Source organism: Carettochelys insculpta, chromosome 2 (assembly GCF_033958435.1).
Source record: "Carettochelys insculpta isolate YL-2023 chromosome 2, ASM3395843v1, whole genome shotgun sequence".
NCBI lineage: Eukaryota > Metazoa > Chordata > Testudines > Carettochelyidae > Carettochelys > Carettochelys insculpta.
Window position 1 is genome coordinate 247,548,974 of NC_134138.1, and position 20,336 is coordinate 247,569,309.

At 38.5% G+C, this 20,336-nt stretch overlaps 2 protein-coding genes across 3 annotated transcripts in view; one reads left to right on the forward strand and one right to left on the reverse strand.

Annotated features, from left to right (window-relative positions):
* Nucleotides 1-13,600, forward strand: part of ACBD5 (acyl-CoA binding domain containing 5) — a 49,453-nt gene extending 35,853 nt beyond the window's left edge. For both annotated transcript variants that reach the window (XM_074984907.1, XM_074984906.1), the window contains 6 exons: nucleotides 3,171-3,277; nucleotides 5,758-6,004; nucleotides 8,303-8,502; nucleotides 9,272-9,322; nucleotides 9,596-9,705; nucleotides 11,946-13,600. In XM_074984907.1, coding sequence (XP_074841008.1) covers nucleotides 3,171-3,277; nucleotides 5,758-6,004; nucleotides 8,303-8,502; nucleotides 9,272-9,322; nucleotides 9,596-9,705; nucleotides 11,946-11,973 — 743 coding nt within the window. In that variant the 3' untranslated portion in view covers nucleotides 11,974-13,600. The remainder of the gene's footprint in view (nucleotides 1-3,170; nucleotides 3,278-5,757; nucleotides 6,005-8,302; nucleotides 8,503-9,271; nucleotides 9,323-9,595; nucleotides 9,706-11,945) is intronic.
* Nucleotides 13,601-17,179: 3,579 nt separating this feature from the next.
* MASTL (microtubule associated serine/threonine kinase like) overlaps nucleotides 17,180-20,336 on the reverse strand; it is a 38,566-nt gene continuing 35,409 nt past the window's right edge. Inside the window, exon 10 of the mRNA XM_074984904.1 lies at nucleotides 17,180-18,740. Within this exon, the coding sequence (XP_074841005.1) occupies nucleotides 18,583-18,740 (158 nt within the window). The 3' untranslated portion in view covers nucleotides 17,180-18,582. The remainder of the gene's footprint in view (nucleotides 18,741-20,336) is intronic.

Consider the following 20,336-nt stretch of genomic DNA (forward strand, 5'->3'; position numbering starts at 1 on the left):
ATACGGGTGAAATCACGAAAGGGGTATGCAAACATTTCAAGTTTTTGAAACACTGGTGTAACTGGATAACTTAAACTTTAGCCTCTAGACAAATCAGTAACTTCAGACTGAAATACTGCTCTATAATGTGTTTGGGAAAGTGAGTGAAGTAAACAGAGAATTAATCCATTTGTTCTAGAACAGGAATGAAATGGGTAATTAATACAACTGTATTTTTATGAGATGTGGTGCATGCATGTATTGTTTAGGTGTGTGCACACTGAAGCCAGAGAACTTAGGTAGCAGCTCTGTAGAGGAGTAGTGTTTGTACCTCATGACCATAGCCCCTCACCTGCATATATGAGGTGGTCCTACCCCAAGCTCCCAGAAGAATGGGTACCCTGACCTGTTCTGCCCATCCAGTACTAATGCCAGAGAGTGGGAAAAGACCTTGTGCCCTGACCTTGCTGCCCAGCAGGAGCACTGGATGGGTAGAGCAGGGCAGGCCCCCATGTCTCAACCCCATATCTATGCTCCATTACCAGCACCTGACAAACAGAGGCTAGGGATATCATTCCTAACTATACTGGCTAACAGCCATTGATGGACCTAACCTCCATAAATTTATCTAGCTTTTATTTTTTTTTCTCTCAGTCCTGTTCTAGCAGTCATCTGGGGCAGAGATTCAGTGAAAAATGAAGCCTAACTAATCACACTGTCTTAAATAGGTTTTACATATGAGGGATGGGAGCGGGGGGTGGGGGGGAGGCGGGACCAGGACCCTTTGCTTACCATGTGGTCCTCTCCTGCCCACCAGTGTTAAAAATACTGGTTTCTATCCTGGAATCCAAGAGCTTGTGAGTTAATCGCATGTCCCTACAGTGTCAGCTGCCATGAGTCAACAGTTGTTTGCAACATCACAGAAAGCTTTTTGGGCAGTGGGAGAGTAACATCTGCAAAGTCCAGTCATTTTCCCTAATGGTCCATCCAGGCTTATTGCATTGTGTCTTGTGGCTGTTCCCTGGGTGTAAACTCAGTTTTAATAGGTACATAGACTATTCCCAGCTTCAGATACAAAAATGATACATGCATATGAATAGGATAATTATATTGAATACATCATGACCTATATAGTGATCCTCACATGATTAATCTTGCATAAAACATATCTTAGTTGCACCATATTAATATCATAACAATATACCTATGAAAAATATGGGGTGTAATGTCACAACTGGCACCATGTAACATCCAAAGATGAGAATGAGGCAGTTAACTGCCAGAGCTGCCCCTAGGCTGACAGGCTGGTGTAGGACAACTCTCAAGGCTCCTTGAGGGGGAGATTTTGCCAGTATCTGCAACTTTGGTGGCTCAACAGAGACAACTTCAGACCTGGTCAGCGATCTTAGCTTTGAGCAGGAATAAGGCCTCTGACTGAGGAGAAGATAATGGATTCCATGAAGGTCACTGTTATGGATAAGGGTGACTAGTAAGCTGACAAGCCAGGGCCTCTGTCTCAACCACGAAAAGAGCAGCAGTCCTTGTCTCAGTGGTGTTCCGTGAATGACCCTCACTCAGGCAGTAGTGGGAGGAGAAAGATCCTGATTTGGACACAGAAATCCTGGGCCTTTGGGGATTGCTTTGGGTGTGAGTAGCTGGTCTGATTTGTCCATAGCCCAGAACAATGAGAGGGCTGATGGTGATGTTGGAAATTGGTTATGGTGGAACTGAGTGTGCCTCTGTTGTTTCTAGTGCTGGAAACAGTGTTATCCCTGAAGTCAGCATTGGTGCCCAAGTAACTGAGTGTGCCAAAATAGAGGGTGGTGACTGATGCCACAGCAACGGTGTGTCAGCCACAGGGTACTGAAGTACCCTAGTGCTGAGGCGGTCCCTTGTGCCAACACCAGTACTGGCTCCATTTCCATTGAGAGTGTCAAGGAAACATCGGGTGTATCAATTACAGACCCATACGTTCAGCAGCCTGCAAAGCCCACAGAGCAATAATGAACACAGGCCTGGAAAAGTTCTGGATCAAAAAAAGAAGTTAGGACAGAAAGGCAGAGGATGCCCAGTGCTGCCTGATATGCTGCCAGTGGGGAAGCAGTGAGCACTGCCATCACCCTCATCTGTACCACCCTCGACAGACACTTGGGGGCCAGAACCGGAGTCAAGGTACAGGACCTCCAACCTTCCTGCATGGTGCTGGGGAGCAGTTGATTGGTCCTGCTCTGTTCTGTATACCAGTATTCAACCTAGGCTGAGTCACAGCCCTTCTGGAGGAGTTAGACCCCATGGCACCTGGAGTGAACTAAAAGAGTCTCTTATGCAAGCTTGTCCTTGGTAAACTCAACAGGGAATGACTCCCTCCTTCTTTCAGAAAGAGGTCAGCTTCAGGACTTAAGAGTGGCAGCATTCTCTGAACCAGAGCATGATCTACAATTAATCTGCAGTGCCAAAGCAGACTGTATGGGCTGTTTGAGTGGGTGCTGCTTCAGTGAAGATTCCTTGGTACCTGTCTGCTTTATGAACAATGTGCAAATTGAACACCCATTCCTTGATGTGGGTTTTGCCTAGACACAACAAGCACTGCATGGGAGCCTTGTTGTTATGGATCAAACCCCATCCTCCCAAAACAGACCATTATGAGGGTATCACAAGAGAATACTATAACTAAAGTAACATTAAGTCCAACATTAATCCCATACTAGAACTATAGACAGCTAGGAGAAAATCACTGAACAGGATTGCTACTTGAAAGGGTTGTGAAGTTGAAAATCTGACAGACTTGACTCCAGTTATGGACTGTAAGAAGAAACTTCGGGTGGGGAGGTCAAGGCAGAACCACCTCATCTAGCCAGGGGAGTGGCAAGGGCCACAAGACCCTAGCACAACCCCTGTACAGGTGCTGTAAGGTAAAATTCTCCAGACTGTATGCACACAACTAAGTGGAATACCCAGCTGCACCTACACAAAGGAAGCAGAATCCAGTTACTGAACTTTTTTTTTTCTCCTCAATAAAACTAATTTTACAATATGTAATTATTCATTGTAATCTTTAATCTATGGCTCATGATTACCATATTCAAAATGTTGTCAAGTGTAGCTTACTTGACTACTGAGTCATTTCCTTATTTTCTGTCAGAATTGGTCTTATTGTATTTATTGTTTGGGCATGTATCAATTATGTATAGGTGCACATGAAGACAGTGTTGAAGAGGTCTCAGGAATGCAGCACTTGACAAGTGATTCAGACAGTGAAGTATATTGTGATTCTATGGAACAATTTGGACAAGAAGAGGTAAAAAAAAAATTCAGTGCCCTAACCTTTAGGTTTAATCTTTGAAGCTACACTTGCAAACTGTTTCCAAAGCATTTCATATGACATCAAATGCTTTATATTTTAGCCCAGAAATATGGATTTTTATACTAATGAAAAAAAACCTCCTTGGTTTAAGGGTGGTGTGTATGAATTTGTTGACTGCTTTTTAAAAAATAACGTTACCATGTTTTCTTTGTCAACTGATCCAGGTATATCCTGTTTTTATTCTCTCCTCACCCCTTAAAATCATACACACTGTAGTGGCTGTATGATTCTTCAGAAAATCAAGAGGTTGAGAGACGCATTTACAAAGCTAACATACTTCGCCATCAGTTGTACTTAGTTTGACTTTGGTATATATAAAGTTTTTTTTAAGTGAATAAAAGCTAATTTCGAGTTGAACAGGTATTTTTGTTTGTTCCTGTAGGAAAAATGACATGATCCCTGGGAAGAACGGCAGCTTGAGTTCAGTTCTGGACTTGGGCCAAATTTAAAAAAAAAATTTTTGGGAGGGGCAGGGGTAATATTTTTATTTGGTTCATGCTTCTCTAAGTCAAAGGGCTCAGTAGATAAGTGAACATTCCCCTTAAACTGGACAGGGTATGTCACATGCCTAAATGTGAATTTATACAAGCTGCCATATGTATACAATCCATTTCTCTGGCCTTTATCATGGTTTGCCTTTCAGCAGATATATATGCCAGGTGTATGCCCTAAATCCTCTAGGCCGTGCCTACACTAGCCAAAAACTTTGAAATTGCCATGCAAATGGCCCTTTCAAAGTTTACTAATGAAGCTCTGAAATACATATTCAGTGCCTCATTAGCATGCGGGCAGCTGCGGCACTTGGAAATTGACACGGCTCGTCCAGACGGGGCTCCTTTTCGAAAGGACCCTGGCTACTTCGAAGTCCTCTTATTCCTATGAGCAGATGGGAATAAGGGGACTTCGAAGTAGCCGGGGTCCTTTTGAAAAGGAGTCCCGTGTGGACAAGTCGTGTCCATTTCAAAGTGCCACGGCCGCCCACATGCTGATGAGGCGCTGAATATGTATTTCAGCGCTTCATTAGTAAACTTTGAAATGGCCATATGCATGGCCATTTCGAAGTTTTTGGCTAGTGTAGACATAGCCATAGTGTTGCAAGTTTAGAGGGAATAGTTGATGAAAGGCTGTTAGTAATGAATGTTTTGTGAAAGATGTAAGATGATGGCCAAATACTAGAACAGTGTGACAGTGAATATCCCGATACACTTGCAGTTTTACCACTGCCTATGCAACCTCCCTAATGTCAGGGTACTTCTTGACAGCAGAATTCTGTAGACAGCTGTAACTAGTCTGAGGAGAAACTGAATAGCATTCAGTTTGTTCTGAAGCTTAGTTCTTAGTAATTACAAATATATGATATTTAATACTGTAATATCTAAAAATAATTTCCCTTCAAATTTACAGCTTGAGCAGTATTTTGAAGATAATGGTTACAATATTCATACGTTTTAATCACCAGTTCTAACTAAAAGAAGGCACGTAGGCTTTGGTTTATTTCCAAATGGAAAGTTTTTGGAATTTAAATAATTTTAATTAGAATTGCTTAAATATTTAAAGCTTTTTTTAGAAATTATAAATACTAAATACCTCTGAGATGATAGTTAAAGAAGTCATCTCCCTTTTACAGGCACCTATATTAAGGTAAATGTCCTCTTATCTCTAAAGTGGTTTCTAAACTAAAGAGGACATCTAGAAACTATTAATAGGTTTAAAAGTGGCCATACTTCAACAAAAAATTCAAAAACAGACTTTAAAGAGATGCTGCAGAGTTGCAATTCATTTGAAAACTGGACATTATTATTCTCGGTTTGAATAGGGACTGGGATGGCTAACTCACTACAAAAGCAATTTTCCCTCTCTTGATATTCACACATCCTTATCAGGTGTTGAGAGTGGGTCACATCCACACTGACTGAATTGGCATGGTTAGCACTGGTCCTTCATTTAATAAGGTAATTCCCTTCTTTTCATGTGGGAGTATATTTATGCCTACCTCTGTAATTCCCACTCTGTGCATCTGACAAAGTGGGTTTTTGCCCACAAAAGCCTTTGCCCAAATAAATCTGTTAATCTTTAAGCTGCCACAAGGCTTCTTGTTTTTTAAGAACATCCTATATATAGCTTTTTGTTTTGATAGTGTGGTGATTGCGTCTATTGAAAGCAAATCCTTGGGGAATCTCTTAAAAAGATGAAGTTGAGGAGCAAATGTGTTCTGCTCTGAACCCTAAAGAGACTAGTGGTGAATGGTGAGTGTAGCTGCGATAAGGGGGCCCCCTTTTATCTACATAGTGTATTGTGTAGCATGTTACCAGGTTTGTTATCCTACAGAAGTATCCTCTTATTTTATTTGATAACTGTCACATTTTACATAACACCAACATTAAGATTAACCAGATGCTGCTGTTAATTTGTAGCCATTGGAAATCATTGCATCAGCCAACAGATCTTTAAAGCATTCATCCCATTACTTGGAAGTAGTACATCACAGTCATCTATTGGAAAATGCTCACCTGCCCTCTGAGGATGTAAAGGAAACACCAGTTGAAGGAAAAGGTGAAGTCAAGTGTGGTGGTGAAGATGGCAAAAGTAGTGATGGAGGCCCTCACAAAGAGAAGAAAGGTGCAGAAAAGATGGATTTTCATGGAGTCCGAAGAGGGAGAGGTACTGTATGTGCACACTTTGTATTTGTCTCACTGTATTTCCACATTCAAATCAGGCGAAACTGATTCAGTTGTCAAGATTGAACAATAAGGCAGCCATGCTGTATAATCTTTTCATCCCACCTTCTTCCATAAGTGGTTTACTAAACATTGCATCCCTAAATTCTAGTGGTAACCATTAACCTTGGCTTTAAGAGTACCTTTTATTTATAATAAGAGTCGGAAAAGATTGTTCTTGGGTTGGAGAGTATTTGAGTCAGCCTCATGACCTTATAATGGACTGTTCTGGTTTGGCATACCTTGAATTCCAAGCATCACATAGGGCACCCTTCTGTTTTATAAGTGTAGTCTTTCACTTTGTCTTCAAACTAGATTTACAAGTATAGAGAGAGTTACAATTTAAGCTTCAAAGTATTTTTACTTTTATTGTATCTGAATCAAATCCTTCATTAAAATATTCACTTTTGGCATTGTATTTAATTTGGCCAGTCTTTGGCTATAGCTATTTGCCTTATATTAACATAAAGCCTAAATAACTAAGATATCAGACAGTTATATTTAGTAGATAAATTCTTCACTATATGAGGTATATTCTGTCCACCCATCCCCTTCGCATCTTATTACCTGTGTTGATTTTTAACAATATTGAGAATTATGATATGGAAACAGCACTCCTTTCTTCTCTTAAAAACTTGTATTTGTAAACACCCATCTGCCACTGGTTTAAATATGGCCAATGTTAAAGCCAGTTTGTTCATCTGAAACATGGAAGAAATGTCTAGGAATGAAGATTAGAGGTTTTTAGAACACTGAAATGAGCAAATGTGCAGAGGCTTGCTGCTAGTATATTTAAATCATGCACTTTATTTAAAAGAATGCAACAGCTGTTTCTCCCCCTTTTTTCCCCAACAGGCACTAGACACTATCCTTAGCAGATATTTTAAGGACAGTCCTATAGCGCTGTATATGGAATTATTTATCCTATCCCCCTTCATGATTGCCACTTCCTTGCAGAACCTCTATAGATTAAGAACCAAACATTTGAAGACAAAATTAAGTTTGATGTAGTTATCCAACTTTTTTGCACCCCCTTTTCTGCCTTCTTCAGTGTCTCAAAATGGACAGAGAGGTCACTACTTAGAATAGGGGACTTTGCTCAGACCTGTATGCAGCTTTCATATTCAGCATTGTACTATGTGGTTTCGTTATAGGCTGTTCTAATCATGAACATCAGATCATCAGCTTAACTCTGTGTCCATGTCTCACTCCATCACCAAATTTCTTAAACTCAGTATGGGAAGCAGTAAAGACAGTAGCACAGAGAGATTCAGTTAGAGGAGTCATGTTAAATGGGAGGATATTGAATGCTATATTTGCAGACCACCTTTGATCAAGGAGAATTTATGAAGAATAATAACCAACAAGGTAAATGTGGAAAGCAGAACATTAAAATTGAAGATAAATATAGAGAAGACAAAAACTATGGCAATTGGAAGACAAAAGGAGGTAAAGATCAAAGTCAGAGACCAAATACTAGAACAAGGGGAAACATCTGTGTATCTTGGAGGACTAGTATTGAGGAAGGGAAATCGCAAAGGTGCCAGAAGACTCAAATTAGCTGTTACTGCATTTAGAAAATTCTGCAAGATCTGGAAGGTTAAAGACATTTAGATAAAAAAGAAAATTAGTGTATATGGAGACTACTATATGGGTTAGAAGATTTGAGATATGAGAGAGCTGACAAAGATAATGAAGTGGCTGAGAGGAATACTGAGTGTGTCAAGACTACAGAAAATAAAAAATTAAGTGATAAGAAAATGTCTAGGGCAAGAAATACCTTGGTTATAGAAAATTCAAGAAAAAACACACTGGTGGTTTTGATTTGTCAATAATGGACCTGAAAAGGATACATTATGTGGTGACACATATCTGAATGGAAGGAACTAGAATAGAAGACTGAGAGACACTGAATATATAAAGATAAACCTATGAAGCAGGTAAAAGAAAGTGGTGAAAACATTTCATCTGGCCTACTGTTGAACTGACTGACAGGAATCAGACAATCCTGCAAATGAAGTTTATAGTTACAAACACTTGCGTGCAGCATCACAAGTGCTGCTATAATGACATCCTGGCTCTTTTGTATGAGAATTTAGTGTTAACTCTATAGAGATTACATGTTTTACCCTAGGCTGTAGAAGTGGGAAATGATAAAGCAGTATAACCAAACATTTTTGGTAGATGTGTATCTCTCTTTTTTTGTTTGTTTTGTTTTTTGTTTTTCTTCTCAAAACCATAGGGCATAGGATGCAATCTCTGGGTGATGGTGTTCAAGGTGGACAGATGGGTAGTGGAGGAGATGGAGAACGCTGGGGGTCAGACAGAGCACAAAGGGGCAGTCTCAATGAACAAATTGCAGTAGTTCTCTTGAAATTACAAGAAGACATGCAGAATGTCCTGCAGAGACTGCATACGCTGGAGGCACTGACAGCCTCCCAGGTAAATTATTTTTCCTGGGAAGTTGTAATTCTTTCTTTAAATACCTATGTTTATTAACTAGAAATGTCTTGAAAAGCTCTCTTAAGGGGATATTTTGGATCATTCAATATGCTTTTTGATATAAGAAAGTAAGAATTAGGTCTGTAATTTAAGTTATTAAAGATATTTTTACATTGTTGTATTTTGCAACTGAGAGATCTTGTGTGGGGCCTTAGCTTCATCTATTCTTCACTATGCAGTAATCCCTCGAAATGCACAATTTTGAGTTCTGCTTAACTCGCATGTGTGCCCCTCAACCCCGTGCGGCTCCAACTCAATCCCCCCAAAGGGCCACGTGGCCCTGGCTCACCACCCCTGCTCCTCCCTGCAGCCCTAACCCACCCCAGGCTTAAACCCGCTGCCCCAACATACTGCCAAGCTTAACCGTCCCCAAGTGCCCCCTCAAACCCCACGACTTAACATTCAAAAGGAGTTCCAGGTGCTCCTGCTGCTTCCCTGGCTGTAGAATGTGCATTCCGCCAGGGGAAAAAAAAGCCGCCCCTCCACCGACTCACATGAAATTAGAGTTACGGGAGCATGGGTGGGAACGCAACCTTCCCATAACTTGGGACTCCCGTAATAAGTTCATGCCACTTGTACCTATGAAGTCAGCTGTATTAGTTGGTTCTTTAGTTGCAAGTAAATGCATTCCTACAGAAATTTGTAGTAATTTCTATTAGAGGTCAATGTACCGTTTTGATACGTACTAGGCTTGGTTTTGTATTTAAAGGCAAGATCTCTGACGCTACAATCAAATTTACAACTAGCCTCATCTGTTAAGGTAAGATTTTTCTGCATTATAAGAAGGAATGTTTGGAACAAGATAGAATGGCTTTAGATTTTTCACATGCTTTAAATTTTGCCTGATCCTTGAACAAGGAGTAAAATAGAGCTCTTACAATCCCATCTGAAGAGATGTTTCAATAAATTTTCTTTTACTGTGAAGCTTTTAATTTTTTGCACTTGGACACTAGCATTTAAAGTGTGTTTCTATACTAGCATCTAATGTTCTGGTGCAAACTGGTGGCCACAATTTATATTTTATTTTGCTTAGAGACCGTCATGGTGGCCCTTTGAGATTTCTCCTGGCACTTTAGTCTTTGCTGTCGTGTGGCCCTTCATTGCCCAGTGGTTAATGCATGTGTACTTTCAAAGAAGACGAAGGTAAAGCTGTATTTGTATACTTTTATTCAACAGAGCATGTGTTTGTATATTTAAGATTTCATTTCTTAGTCCCTACAGTACTCTATTCATAGGGATAAGCACAAATAAAGATTTTGCTTTCCTATATAACGGTGATCGTATGCTTGCATTGCCTTGAGACTTATATAATGTGAACAGAGGACATGGGCAGTGTCAAAATATTCAGTAGATTGCTAGCTAGTGCCTGTAAAGAATTCCACATTTCCTTGAGCTTTCACTGTCCAGAAGGTGACTTGCTGAAAGCTCTACTCTGTGTCCCAGTGAAACTCCCTATGTTAAGAATGGGGTGCTCAGCCTAATTGTGTCCCAGAGACTGGAAGAGGAAGATGTGCTCTTTTTCCCAAAGAGGAAAAGAATGGATTTTGAGCAAAAAAATTAAAATTAGCTACCACAGCTTCGCCCTTAAAGTAGGGAATTTCATGAGCTCTTTCAGGAAGTGACCTGTATGGCCTTATTCCATTGCAAATTTCTTTAGCATAGGAAAGGATCTGCTAAGTTGACTGCATGGGCAATATGAATTTAACCGGACTTAACTATAAGCCTTGCACCAAATGATACACCACACTACTCCAGTAAGTATCCTCATATATCTGAGCCTGTTTGGCTCCCTTCTGAGTGACATCCTTAGGCTCCCTGGCCCACAATATCCCCTTGAATCACCTCCATTGTTATGCAGGAGTCTCCAGTACATTTCTGGTTTTTTGCTCTTACCTACCAAACAGATTATTCCCTGTAAGTAGACATGGTACCTTTAAAGAATTCCAGGGCATTCCATGTTTATTTCCTATTCTAGCTACTTTTGCTCCCTGTCATCTCATCTACACTGGGATTTTACTTTTTATACTGATAACCAGTGCATATTTTTCAGTGTTATGAATACCTTCCTGTCAGTTGTTTCTTGATAGTGATCTTGAGCTTCTTTTCTGCTTCCTTTAGCTAAATGACCTAGTGGTGCTTTAATTAAGAGTAGCACCTTTCAAGCTCTACTTAATCTCCTGTTTTTCTTACCTGAGTATGGAAGGCTCAGGTTAGTGTTTTCTAAATGCTTGATCAAGCTTTGGACCTTGCTGCTGACTCTTGTTTTCTTAGCATGGTGTTATTCTTTAGCCTAGCCTCCTCTTATTCCACGTATTTTTTGCAGATCTCTCACTAAATTTATATTGAATTATATTTTTAATCAAACTACGCTGGTCTTTTAAAAAGTGGCAATTGCTCACACATTTAGTACAGACTTGGAATGGACACTCTGAGTTAAGGGGTCCCATATCCCATTTCTCCAAAATAAGAATACAGTACACTGGTATTATACTGCCCAAATGTTTTTGACAACAAGCTTTGTTCTATTATTTATACCAATTAAAAGAACAAAACCAAACAAACGAAGGGGCCAGCCTACTTGTGTAGTATAAGTGCACTGTGCTGCCATGCGGAAGATTTGTGCTGAGGATCTTAGCTACAGAATGGTGGGGGGATGGACATGCTGCATAATGGTAACATTTTTGTCCTCCAGAGTATTTGGAATTCAGAAGTTACCTGAATCATATGATTTTCCAGGTTTATTGCAAAAGTGATCTGTGGGGAGCAGAGAGGTCACTGGCATTTTGGAAGGGACTTTTTTCACTTCTTGATGGTGGAAAGGTGAGGGGGAGGGATGTGTGCTTACTGGTGAGTTATGTGGTAATGAAGGAGAAAATGTGCTGCTATTGTGCCTCTGGATTTTTTGTATTTTGTTTTAATGGCTAGATGTCCTAAAGTGTCAAATTCTTTTAAGGTATAGTTAGACAAATATAATAAATCTATGGTTAGGAGGATAAAATCCTCTGCTTAAGTATTTTTATTTAAAAAGGGTCCAGGCTGACCACGCGTGCATAAAAATAATCTTTTGGCCTAATTACTTTTAACAGCACCTGACACTTAAAACCTATGCACAGCTTTTAAGTTTGATCATCTTTTTGTTTACTATACAATTGTACACTGTGAAGAAACATATAGTGAATGCAAAATTAATAAAGGTGAGACGTGATTTCAAGTAATTGTGGGATTTAATGTGTAATTAGTTTCTTAATTCCTTATGTTCACAACGTGGCTGTTTTGAGTCACAAGTAATTACATACGAAGGTTTAAGTGGCTCTATTAACTTTTTTTTTTCAAAAGCTAAGGAAGTGGGATTAAACTAATTACATGCTTGGTTCCTCTTTTAGAAAACTGAACTCAGAACTTAAGTTTTGATTTCGCTTAAAGACTCCTAGGACTGGGAAAGCCTGGAAAGAGAAGGAATTCAGAACGCACATGACAACCTCAGGATCTGTGATGGCTAAATTTTCCTTCTGTTGTAGTAATTTTTTGCACTACATGTGAGTTAACCACTTAAGGACTAATATTACTGATACTTGAATGATTCACTGTTCCTAGGGTACAAGTAAAATGTGTTTAATTGTCCCACCCTTAAACCACATGAACATTACATTAACTTTTCTTCTGGGATGGATTTCTGGATGATCATTCTGTCGGGATGATTGATTATTCTTATGGCACTCGATAATGAGGGGAATGTTAGCTTTGTAAAAAGAAAAAACCCTGTGTATATATGGAATAGAAATTTTGTAAAATGGTCCCTTTAATAGGAGGATGATTTTGCAGTTGCAGTAACTCAGATGTCTTTCACATATTCCATTCTGTAAGATGGAAGCAGTGTAAGTTCTGTCTACATAATTATATGGTGTCTGAAATGCTGCATGTAATGTAGCTCTGAAGGGCTTAGCAACTGGTCTGTTTTTATGCTGGACACGTGGAGGAAATTTGTCATGGGTGGAATCAAATATTTGACTCTGTAATCTTGCCATTGATTGCACTTCCCTACCTACTCCCAAAACTACTTTAGTCTGAGCAGCCAAGCATCATGCATGTTACAGGCATGGTAGTAACACAGGGATTGTTGATTATAACGTTGAAAACAATGTATGCTATAAAACAGCCATAGAGAGAAGCAGCACTGAACAATACTTTTCATACAGGTATTTCTTTACTGCTGACAGGTTACATTTCAACAAATGTAGTTTATGCACACAGTGCTGTAAAATACAATATGAAAACGAGTTACACCCCATATTTGTAAGATTTCTAGTTTATGTCATAGTTAATTTAAATCCTAGACAGGAGTCTAGCCCCAGCATCTGTGCAGCCTGTCCCACACAAAAACCAACTGGAGAGAACATAACTTTTGATATTTTTCTTGTATTCTTTCACTAAATCCAAATATCTTCCAAGATGTTTTTAAATTTTGGTTCTGATTTTTCCTTTTCAGTGGTATTTGTTCATACATCGAAATTTCATTGATCCATATAAACACGTGACTATAAAGATCCTGTGAAGTTTGCTTGGTCAAAGCATGCTTTGCAATTTCATTTTTTTAACATGTCTAAATAGCTTAGATCTGTGGAAAAGGGGAGCAGTATATTAAGATTGCTTTTTCTGTATGAAGACCGACCTCACACCTACGTAGGAAAATGGTTACTTTTGCATTTGCAATTAAAAGAAGAAAAATTCCATTGTGCCAGACTCTACATTTAAGACACAAATTTTAAACTGTATGGTTATTTGTTGTCATTCTTCAGCCATAATTAAATAATTCATGGGAAATGTCTTTTGGGGTAAGACTTGCTGTCTGCCCTGTAAAGTCTCCTCTTATAGTTTTGGAAAGCATTTTTCACACAAATGATACTGTGTAAAATAGGCTTTAATGTTTCTGCCTTGTTTAATAGAATAATTTTAATCTTGTCTTTACTTTTTTTTAAAAATGTCTTCCTCTTCTGATCTTTAGTCTTTGAGTTACTAAATAAAGTGTGTCAGAAGAACATCTCTCCTAGCATGTTGTGATAAGCTGCTTTTTTTAGTGTAACACAAACAAATATCGCATGACTGAAGATGCTGAAAGGTTTGAATTAAAACAGTATATGACAATGGAAGTTTTGCTACAGTTGAGATTCTAGGCTTCTGTGACATTACTGCTGGCACTTTTCAGTAGTTGTCATGAAAGACGATGAAAATTAAGAACGATTTGTGTAAAAGGAGATTACATTAAAGCTAGTTCTTCTTACACTCTAAAAACTGTGCGCCTGATATAACTCACTGCAAATAAGGAGGCAGATGATCACATACACGATACTCTCTCTCTCTCCATGGCTTTTGTGAAAAGTAACTCTGTTCACTTTTTTAAAAATAAAAGGCCTTTAACAAACATAGAAGCACTTCTTCCATACAATGTTACTGCTGCATTGTTACGCAGTCAGTACACACACGTATATAACGCACCCCCCCATGCCATTTTTGGAAAGAAACCTATTCCTGTAAGTTTTTACACAAAGCAGAACAGTTATTCCACTGGTTCTGCTCCCTTTTGCTCTTTCAACATTAGCAGCCAAGGTAGATATATTCCACACTAGACATCACTGTAGACCTCATGAAAGTCTAACTTAAACCCTGAAAGTGGCAGTCTAAGATTGGATCCCCCAACACAGCAAGCGGCTGTAAGGAGGAACCATAAGGCACAAAGATACTTTTCTTGCTTCTTTCTACTTTATCTGCAGAGTTTTCTTTTCCAAGGAGGACTGCAACAAGTTCCTTTCTGCCATGTCACAGGGTCAGAAATAGTGGCTAGAGGACAGATGACATAATGGAGGGGAGGGGAGGGGAGGAAGCTACATGATTGACCAATGGCCCAATGCCCTACAAGCAAAAAGGGCAGAAAAATTATTTAAATACAGAATGGGGTAGAATAATATAAGTATTTGAAGAATCCCTGACTGCTGAAATAAACATTGGAAATTGCTGCTTCCTCCTCAATAACATTACTGACCCTTTCTGTCCTAAGTAGCAGTATGGATTTGGAAGCAAAGCAGGCCCCAATAAACATTTTTTCCTCAACTGTGCACACTATGTAAAGTGTTCACAGATTGAAATAAAGGACTAATCTCAGCTTGGTACTACTTTCTTGACACATGTAAATTGTACTTCTGAGACTTTAAAACATTTTTATTATATAGATTTCAAAAAAGTTTAAGGGAGGGCAAGTGTCAAAATGAAATGTTTGTCTGTAGAAGAGGGGAAATAATTTTTCAAAGTGGCTACACTAGTAAAGCACAGTGCTAGGTCATGGCCCACAGTTTAAAAAAGGACATGTTTAGTGTTCAATAGAGAAAACAAAGTATCAAAATGGGCAAATTTAGCCCAGGAGCAGTCAGTCACTCCTAGAACAAACATTAGTTCCTTAAAATTCCACTGAGCTCCTTTGTAAATTGAGGAGAGTGCATTCCAAAACTGACTGGAAGGTAGGGGTTGGGTTTTCTCAGGCAGGTGAGTGGTTCTAATAGTTGAGTCTGCAGGCTTCAGGTTACTAAGCCTGGGCCCAATCAAAGGTAGTCAACATCTCAGTGTCTTGACCCTAACTGTCTGCCATCTGGGGAGGGGAAACGATGGCTATAGAGCAAAGTGCCTGAGAAACATGGCCCTGTTAAACATAGATTGCAGTGGTGCTGACATTTATCTTTTATTCTAGTATCTCTTAACCCTCAGACCATTTGACAGTAGCTAGGATGACAATGAGGTCAGGCAGAAGCTTTAGAATTGTATACAGAACAACAGATTGCATGGAAATGAGGGGCCTCAAAAGAAACTTGTTAGTCTATAAGGTGCCCAGGATGACTTGTTTTTCAAAAGAAACTGCTGGCTTATTAAATGCAGAACAGATTACAGGGGTAGCATTCCGCAGCTTTTATACTCATCATAGATGAGATAATTAGAGTACTAAGACTGAGTTTGTCTAAGGCCTCAAAACTTATTTTATGCTTCTCTATCATGGGAAAATAGGTGGTATTGAAGAGTAACAACAAATCTTTGAAGGCATACATAATAGAGGATAAAGCTAGGGAAGCTTTTTGAGGAGAGCATGTACTGGATTTGCTTGCTTTAGTCCAGCTGTACTTAATTCCATTAGACCTGGAGAGTAACAAACTCAGGCTATTCAGAAGAATTATGAGAGTTTCATACTATGCAATTGCACAGACCAAGAAAAGTGACTGTTCAGCCATGCTTTATGAATGCATACCATTCATAAACTGTTACCTGACTTATCTCCAAAAAACTTAGTGTAGCAAAAAATTCCCATAATTTGACTTATTAGGTTTATTAGAGTAAAACAAACATCTAAATAACAGAATGGACAGATACTCAGGTTCTTGTTTATACATGTTTTAGTGATTTAATTTCTTTTGTATATTTATGTATTAGTGTCAAGATGATTAAACACTTAGTTTTGTCATTCATGGTGCACACTAATTTTAAAGATCTTTAAATAAAAGCTCATATCAATTTGTGATCCTTTACAAATTAGACACTTCCTTGTTGAGTATAAACTGGTATATTTAGTAGAACATCTTGCCAAAACCAAAATCTTTGCTAGCAGTATGAACTAAATTTATGCTAAATTGATCACTGCATCTTGTTTCTTTTTAATAGCTGAATACTAAAATTAGTTTTGGTGTTCAGCTTGACTTAGGAAATACAGCTTTCTTTATATAATGCATCAAAAAGTGTTACCAATTAGACTAATTTTCTTATCCCTAACTTACGCAAAATAAATTAATGTCATGACATTTTCAGAGGCTGTACTTTACACCTCAGGTTAATTTTTTTTGAGAGAGAGATTGGGACATTTTAGATACAAATTCTGCATTTCCTGTCTTATGAAAAAGGATCAGTTATGATCTCCAGCTTCTTTCTCTCTGACAAAAAGTCCTAATCATATGCCTTCATAAATACAAATTATATTCAACATTTAGAAAGGCAACCACCATTTAAATTGCTGCTAGATGCATAAATTTACATTCAGTGACCTGTGAATGTATAGAAATTCAGGGACACTTCAGTGAACGGGCTATAGTGTAGCTTGTTAGCTCATTATTCCATTGTGTTCATCATACCATACTTTCACAAGTTCCTAGACATTGATAAATTACAATACAAACATTGCTGTGAATTATCAAGAAATCAGCTATGATAGTGACTTTTTGCAAGTTGTTGGCTTCTGAGACAGAACAGTGGCCACACCTACACTAGCAAGTTCTTTTGGAAAATCATTTTTTTTTAAAAAAAGAACACATGGCACGCCCACACACAACCTGCTCTCTTTCAATTTCAAGTTGAAAGACCGTGGCTCCTCTTTCGGAAGCCCTCTTCTGCATCAGGAAAAAAAACACTTCTTTTAAAAAGCTTCTTTAGGGAAGAAAAAGCATGTGTAGATACTCCATGGGCCAGCCTCCCCCCCTTTTATTTAAAAAAAAATAAAGTCTTCATGGTGCAGGATTTTTCCATCCCTGACCCCTTTCTTTGAAAGAGCGGATTGATTTTTTTCAAATCTGCTTGTGTGCACGTGGGGACATGCTCTTTTGAAAGATCTTGCAGAAGATGCCTGTAGTGTAGACGTGGCCATGGTATTTCTTTCATACGCTTTTTGATTATTTGAAGCAGAAAATCTTGCAACTGCACGATTAATACACACTATTCACTAGCCTTGTGGGACAGGAAACATGAGATATGCACAGTCAATCTGTTTGTTGTGCCTCAATTGTCAGTTCCATGCCATGCTTGAAAAGTAATCATGTGGCTAGCATAGTGATCAGTTTTGGGGGTACAGTAGCCAAATTACAGCACAGCACAGCATGAATCTTCTACACTTCCAAGTAAACAGTGAAGCTGGAAATTGAAGACTGTGCAATGAACTGAATAAAACAAAGTGTTAAAGCTAATCTTTTTGTAATGGTGCCTCCCATTAAAGATAAAAGGAAACAGTTGTAACAAAAGTAGGTATTGTTACATTTCTGATAATATATTGGGAAAATGCAGAGATTAACATACAGCTTATATACCCTTGTTTAAAATGTTTAATACTGAAAGTCCTAATTTTAACTTGTTTTATTGAAATCGAAGTTATGATCTCAAATTAGTTAATTTACAATACATTACATAGACCTGAATATACATAATTCATGTTTTAATTAGCATACAGTTTTTTAAACATCTGGCTGAATGATACAGGAAAGTCAAATATATATCCTCATCTTCTACATTTAAAATAAACAATCACTAAAATAAACTGTTCAGTCTACCATCCCATCATGCATTCAAACTCAAGTTTTGTTTTTTTTTTTAAATTTGCTATAAGCTTCCTTTACTCCATACATAAACATGAAAAAAAAGTGTTGGCAGTAAAAATGCAGTTCAGTTTTACAACACAAATACCTCAGCAGTCAAGTAGGGAGCATATGACCTAAGAGCTATTTTGGCATCCTTAGCTCACTAAGGAATAACAGTGCCTTGGGACCTAAAAAACTTCCATTTTCACTATGGATGCAGCTCCAAATTGGTCTGAAAGCTCCTATCCCAAATGTGATTATGAACATATTGAATCCTGGTAGGTAAATAATTAGCATACATTTTCTGTCATGTTCAATTGCAAAATAGCCCTACAAATGGAAGTACTCCACAGCAGCAAGAGAAAGGACAATATTTTGCCAAGTGTGAAAGTGTCATTACTAACTTTACAAATACATATATAGGCTTTCAATAAGGTGCAGAAATTAAGATAAATACAAACAAGGAGCCATTTGTAATTAAACATTTTGTATAGTAGTTTTGTTATAGAACAAAAGGATACATAAGTTAAAAGCAGACTGACCAATTGTTTTAAAAAACTAAGTTTGGTAAGAAAACCAAGACCAAACTAGTGTTTAAGGGTAGTTTACAAATGTGCAAAACCTTGGACAAAGTTCCATTTTCTCTATACTATAAGCTAAATCCAGACACAGTCAGATGCTGAGCGTTATTTCTAGCTTCAAAGTAGGAGGTATCTGTTTCATCATCGGGCTGAGGTATGAAAGGCATTGTTTGATGCTGAAGATTATCCCAGTCTACATCATGAAAGAGGGAATGGCGTTTCAGCTCTAAAACAAAAGTTTGCACAAAATAGTAAATGTTCTCCTGTGAACAGACTCATTTAGCCATCTCATTGACATGTCAGTTGCCAGCTCTTTAGGCATTTAAAAGCCTACACTGCAAACAGCCAGTGAGAGTTGTTTAGTCAAGATGCCCTATTTGCATTCAAATTAGCATAATAGTTACTTCACTTTTAAGGCTGACTGAAAGAAGGGTGGTTTATTTTAAGCTACTGTGAGGACAAGTCAGTCAAATACCCAATGGAATCAGGCAAACTACACAAACTAACCTTCTCAGTTATAGAGAAGAATTTTGTATTTGCCATGGATTCTGAACTAAAGGAGTTTGTATGAAATTTCATACACTGGCCATGGCACAGAAAAAAGGAAAAAAAAAAAAGTCACTTCAACATAGGGCACCTGCCCAAACAATTTTTAAATTCCACTTAGATGAAAACCTACTTTAGTTTGATCCAGAAACCAGACCCCTGAGTCCCTCTTCCCTAACTTTGAGGGCAAGACCGAATTATAGTATTTTCTGATTCTCTCATGGGGCTCCCTCTTCCAGTTTGAGAGAGCATCCATTAGTCTACTTTATCTTCATCATCTGGATGGTTTTGAGTTATTCCAGGAGAAAATGTTCAACTCTTCCTCTACACATATTATGAAGTACTACTCAGGTTACCAAATCTGTAATAAACTCCAGCATGTGAAATGTGGGCAAGTTTAGGTTAGAGAAATAGAGCTTGTGTCAAAAACCTGAGGACTGCTTGGAAACTCAAAGGCTGGGAGAATGCCTGGGCCCTTTCTTGGAGGAACGTTAATGGTTCCCTTAAAAAGACATACTGACAATAGGCTGCAGTCAAAGATGTTTTATCAAGAAAAACTTTCAATGCTTGTGAATGCTTGTGTTCTTAAAACTACTACCTGTTTAACTTCTCATCTGAAAATATCACTGACGTGACTGGCGGGCCATCCACACCCCATGATGCAACCAAGTTCCTTGAATTCCTTCACCTGTCAGGGTTTCTGATTTATGACAGTGAATCTGTTATTAGTTACAATAATAGCCGATGCCACGAAAATGCCGTAACAGCTGAGATATTGGCCTATCTGTGAAAGGCCTTTAATGCAGCAGTAGGGATACTTCTGTTACTATTGCAGCTCTTTGTAGAATCTCACTGACCATTAGACCTTTCAGTCCACCCTTCTGAACATCACAAGCTATAACATCATGTGATCCCTGTGATTAATCCAATAACTTGTGTTCAGCTAAAGTTTATTTTCCAGAGTGGCATCTCTTGATGTAAAGACATCAAGAGATGGAGAATCCACCACTTCCTTTGATAATTTGTTCCAATGTTTCATCACAGGTCACAGTGTAATAGCTATATTTTAAAGTTTGTCTGCCTCCAGTCTTCAGCCACTGGGTCTCATTATGGATCTAGCTGGACTCTACTTAATCCTTCCAAAGTTCTCAAAGGAAATTCTCTCCAAGGATTTCTCTCCTTTTTTTCCCTAAGATGTATGTAAAGCAACTGTGCTACAAAGCAAGACAATACACTCACAGGAGCTCAACAGTCTTTTGTTGGGTGGACAGACAAA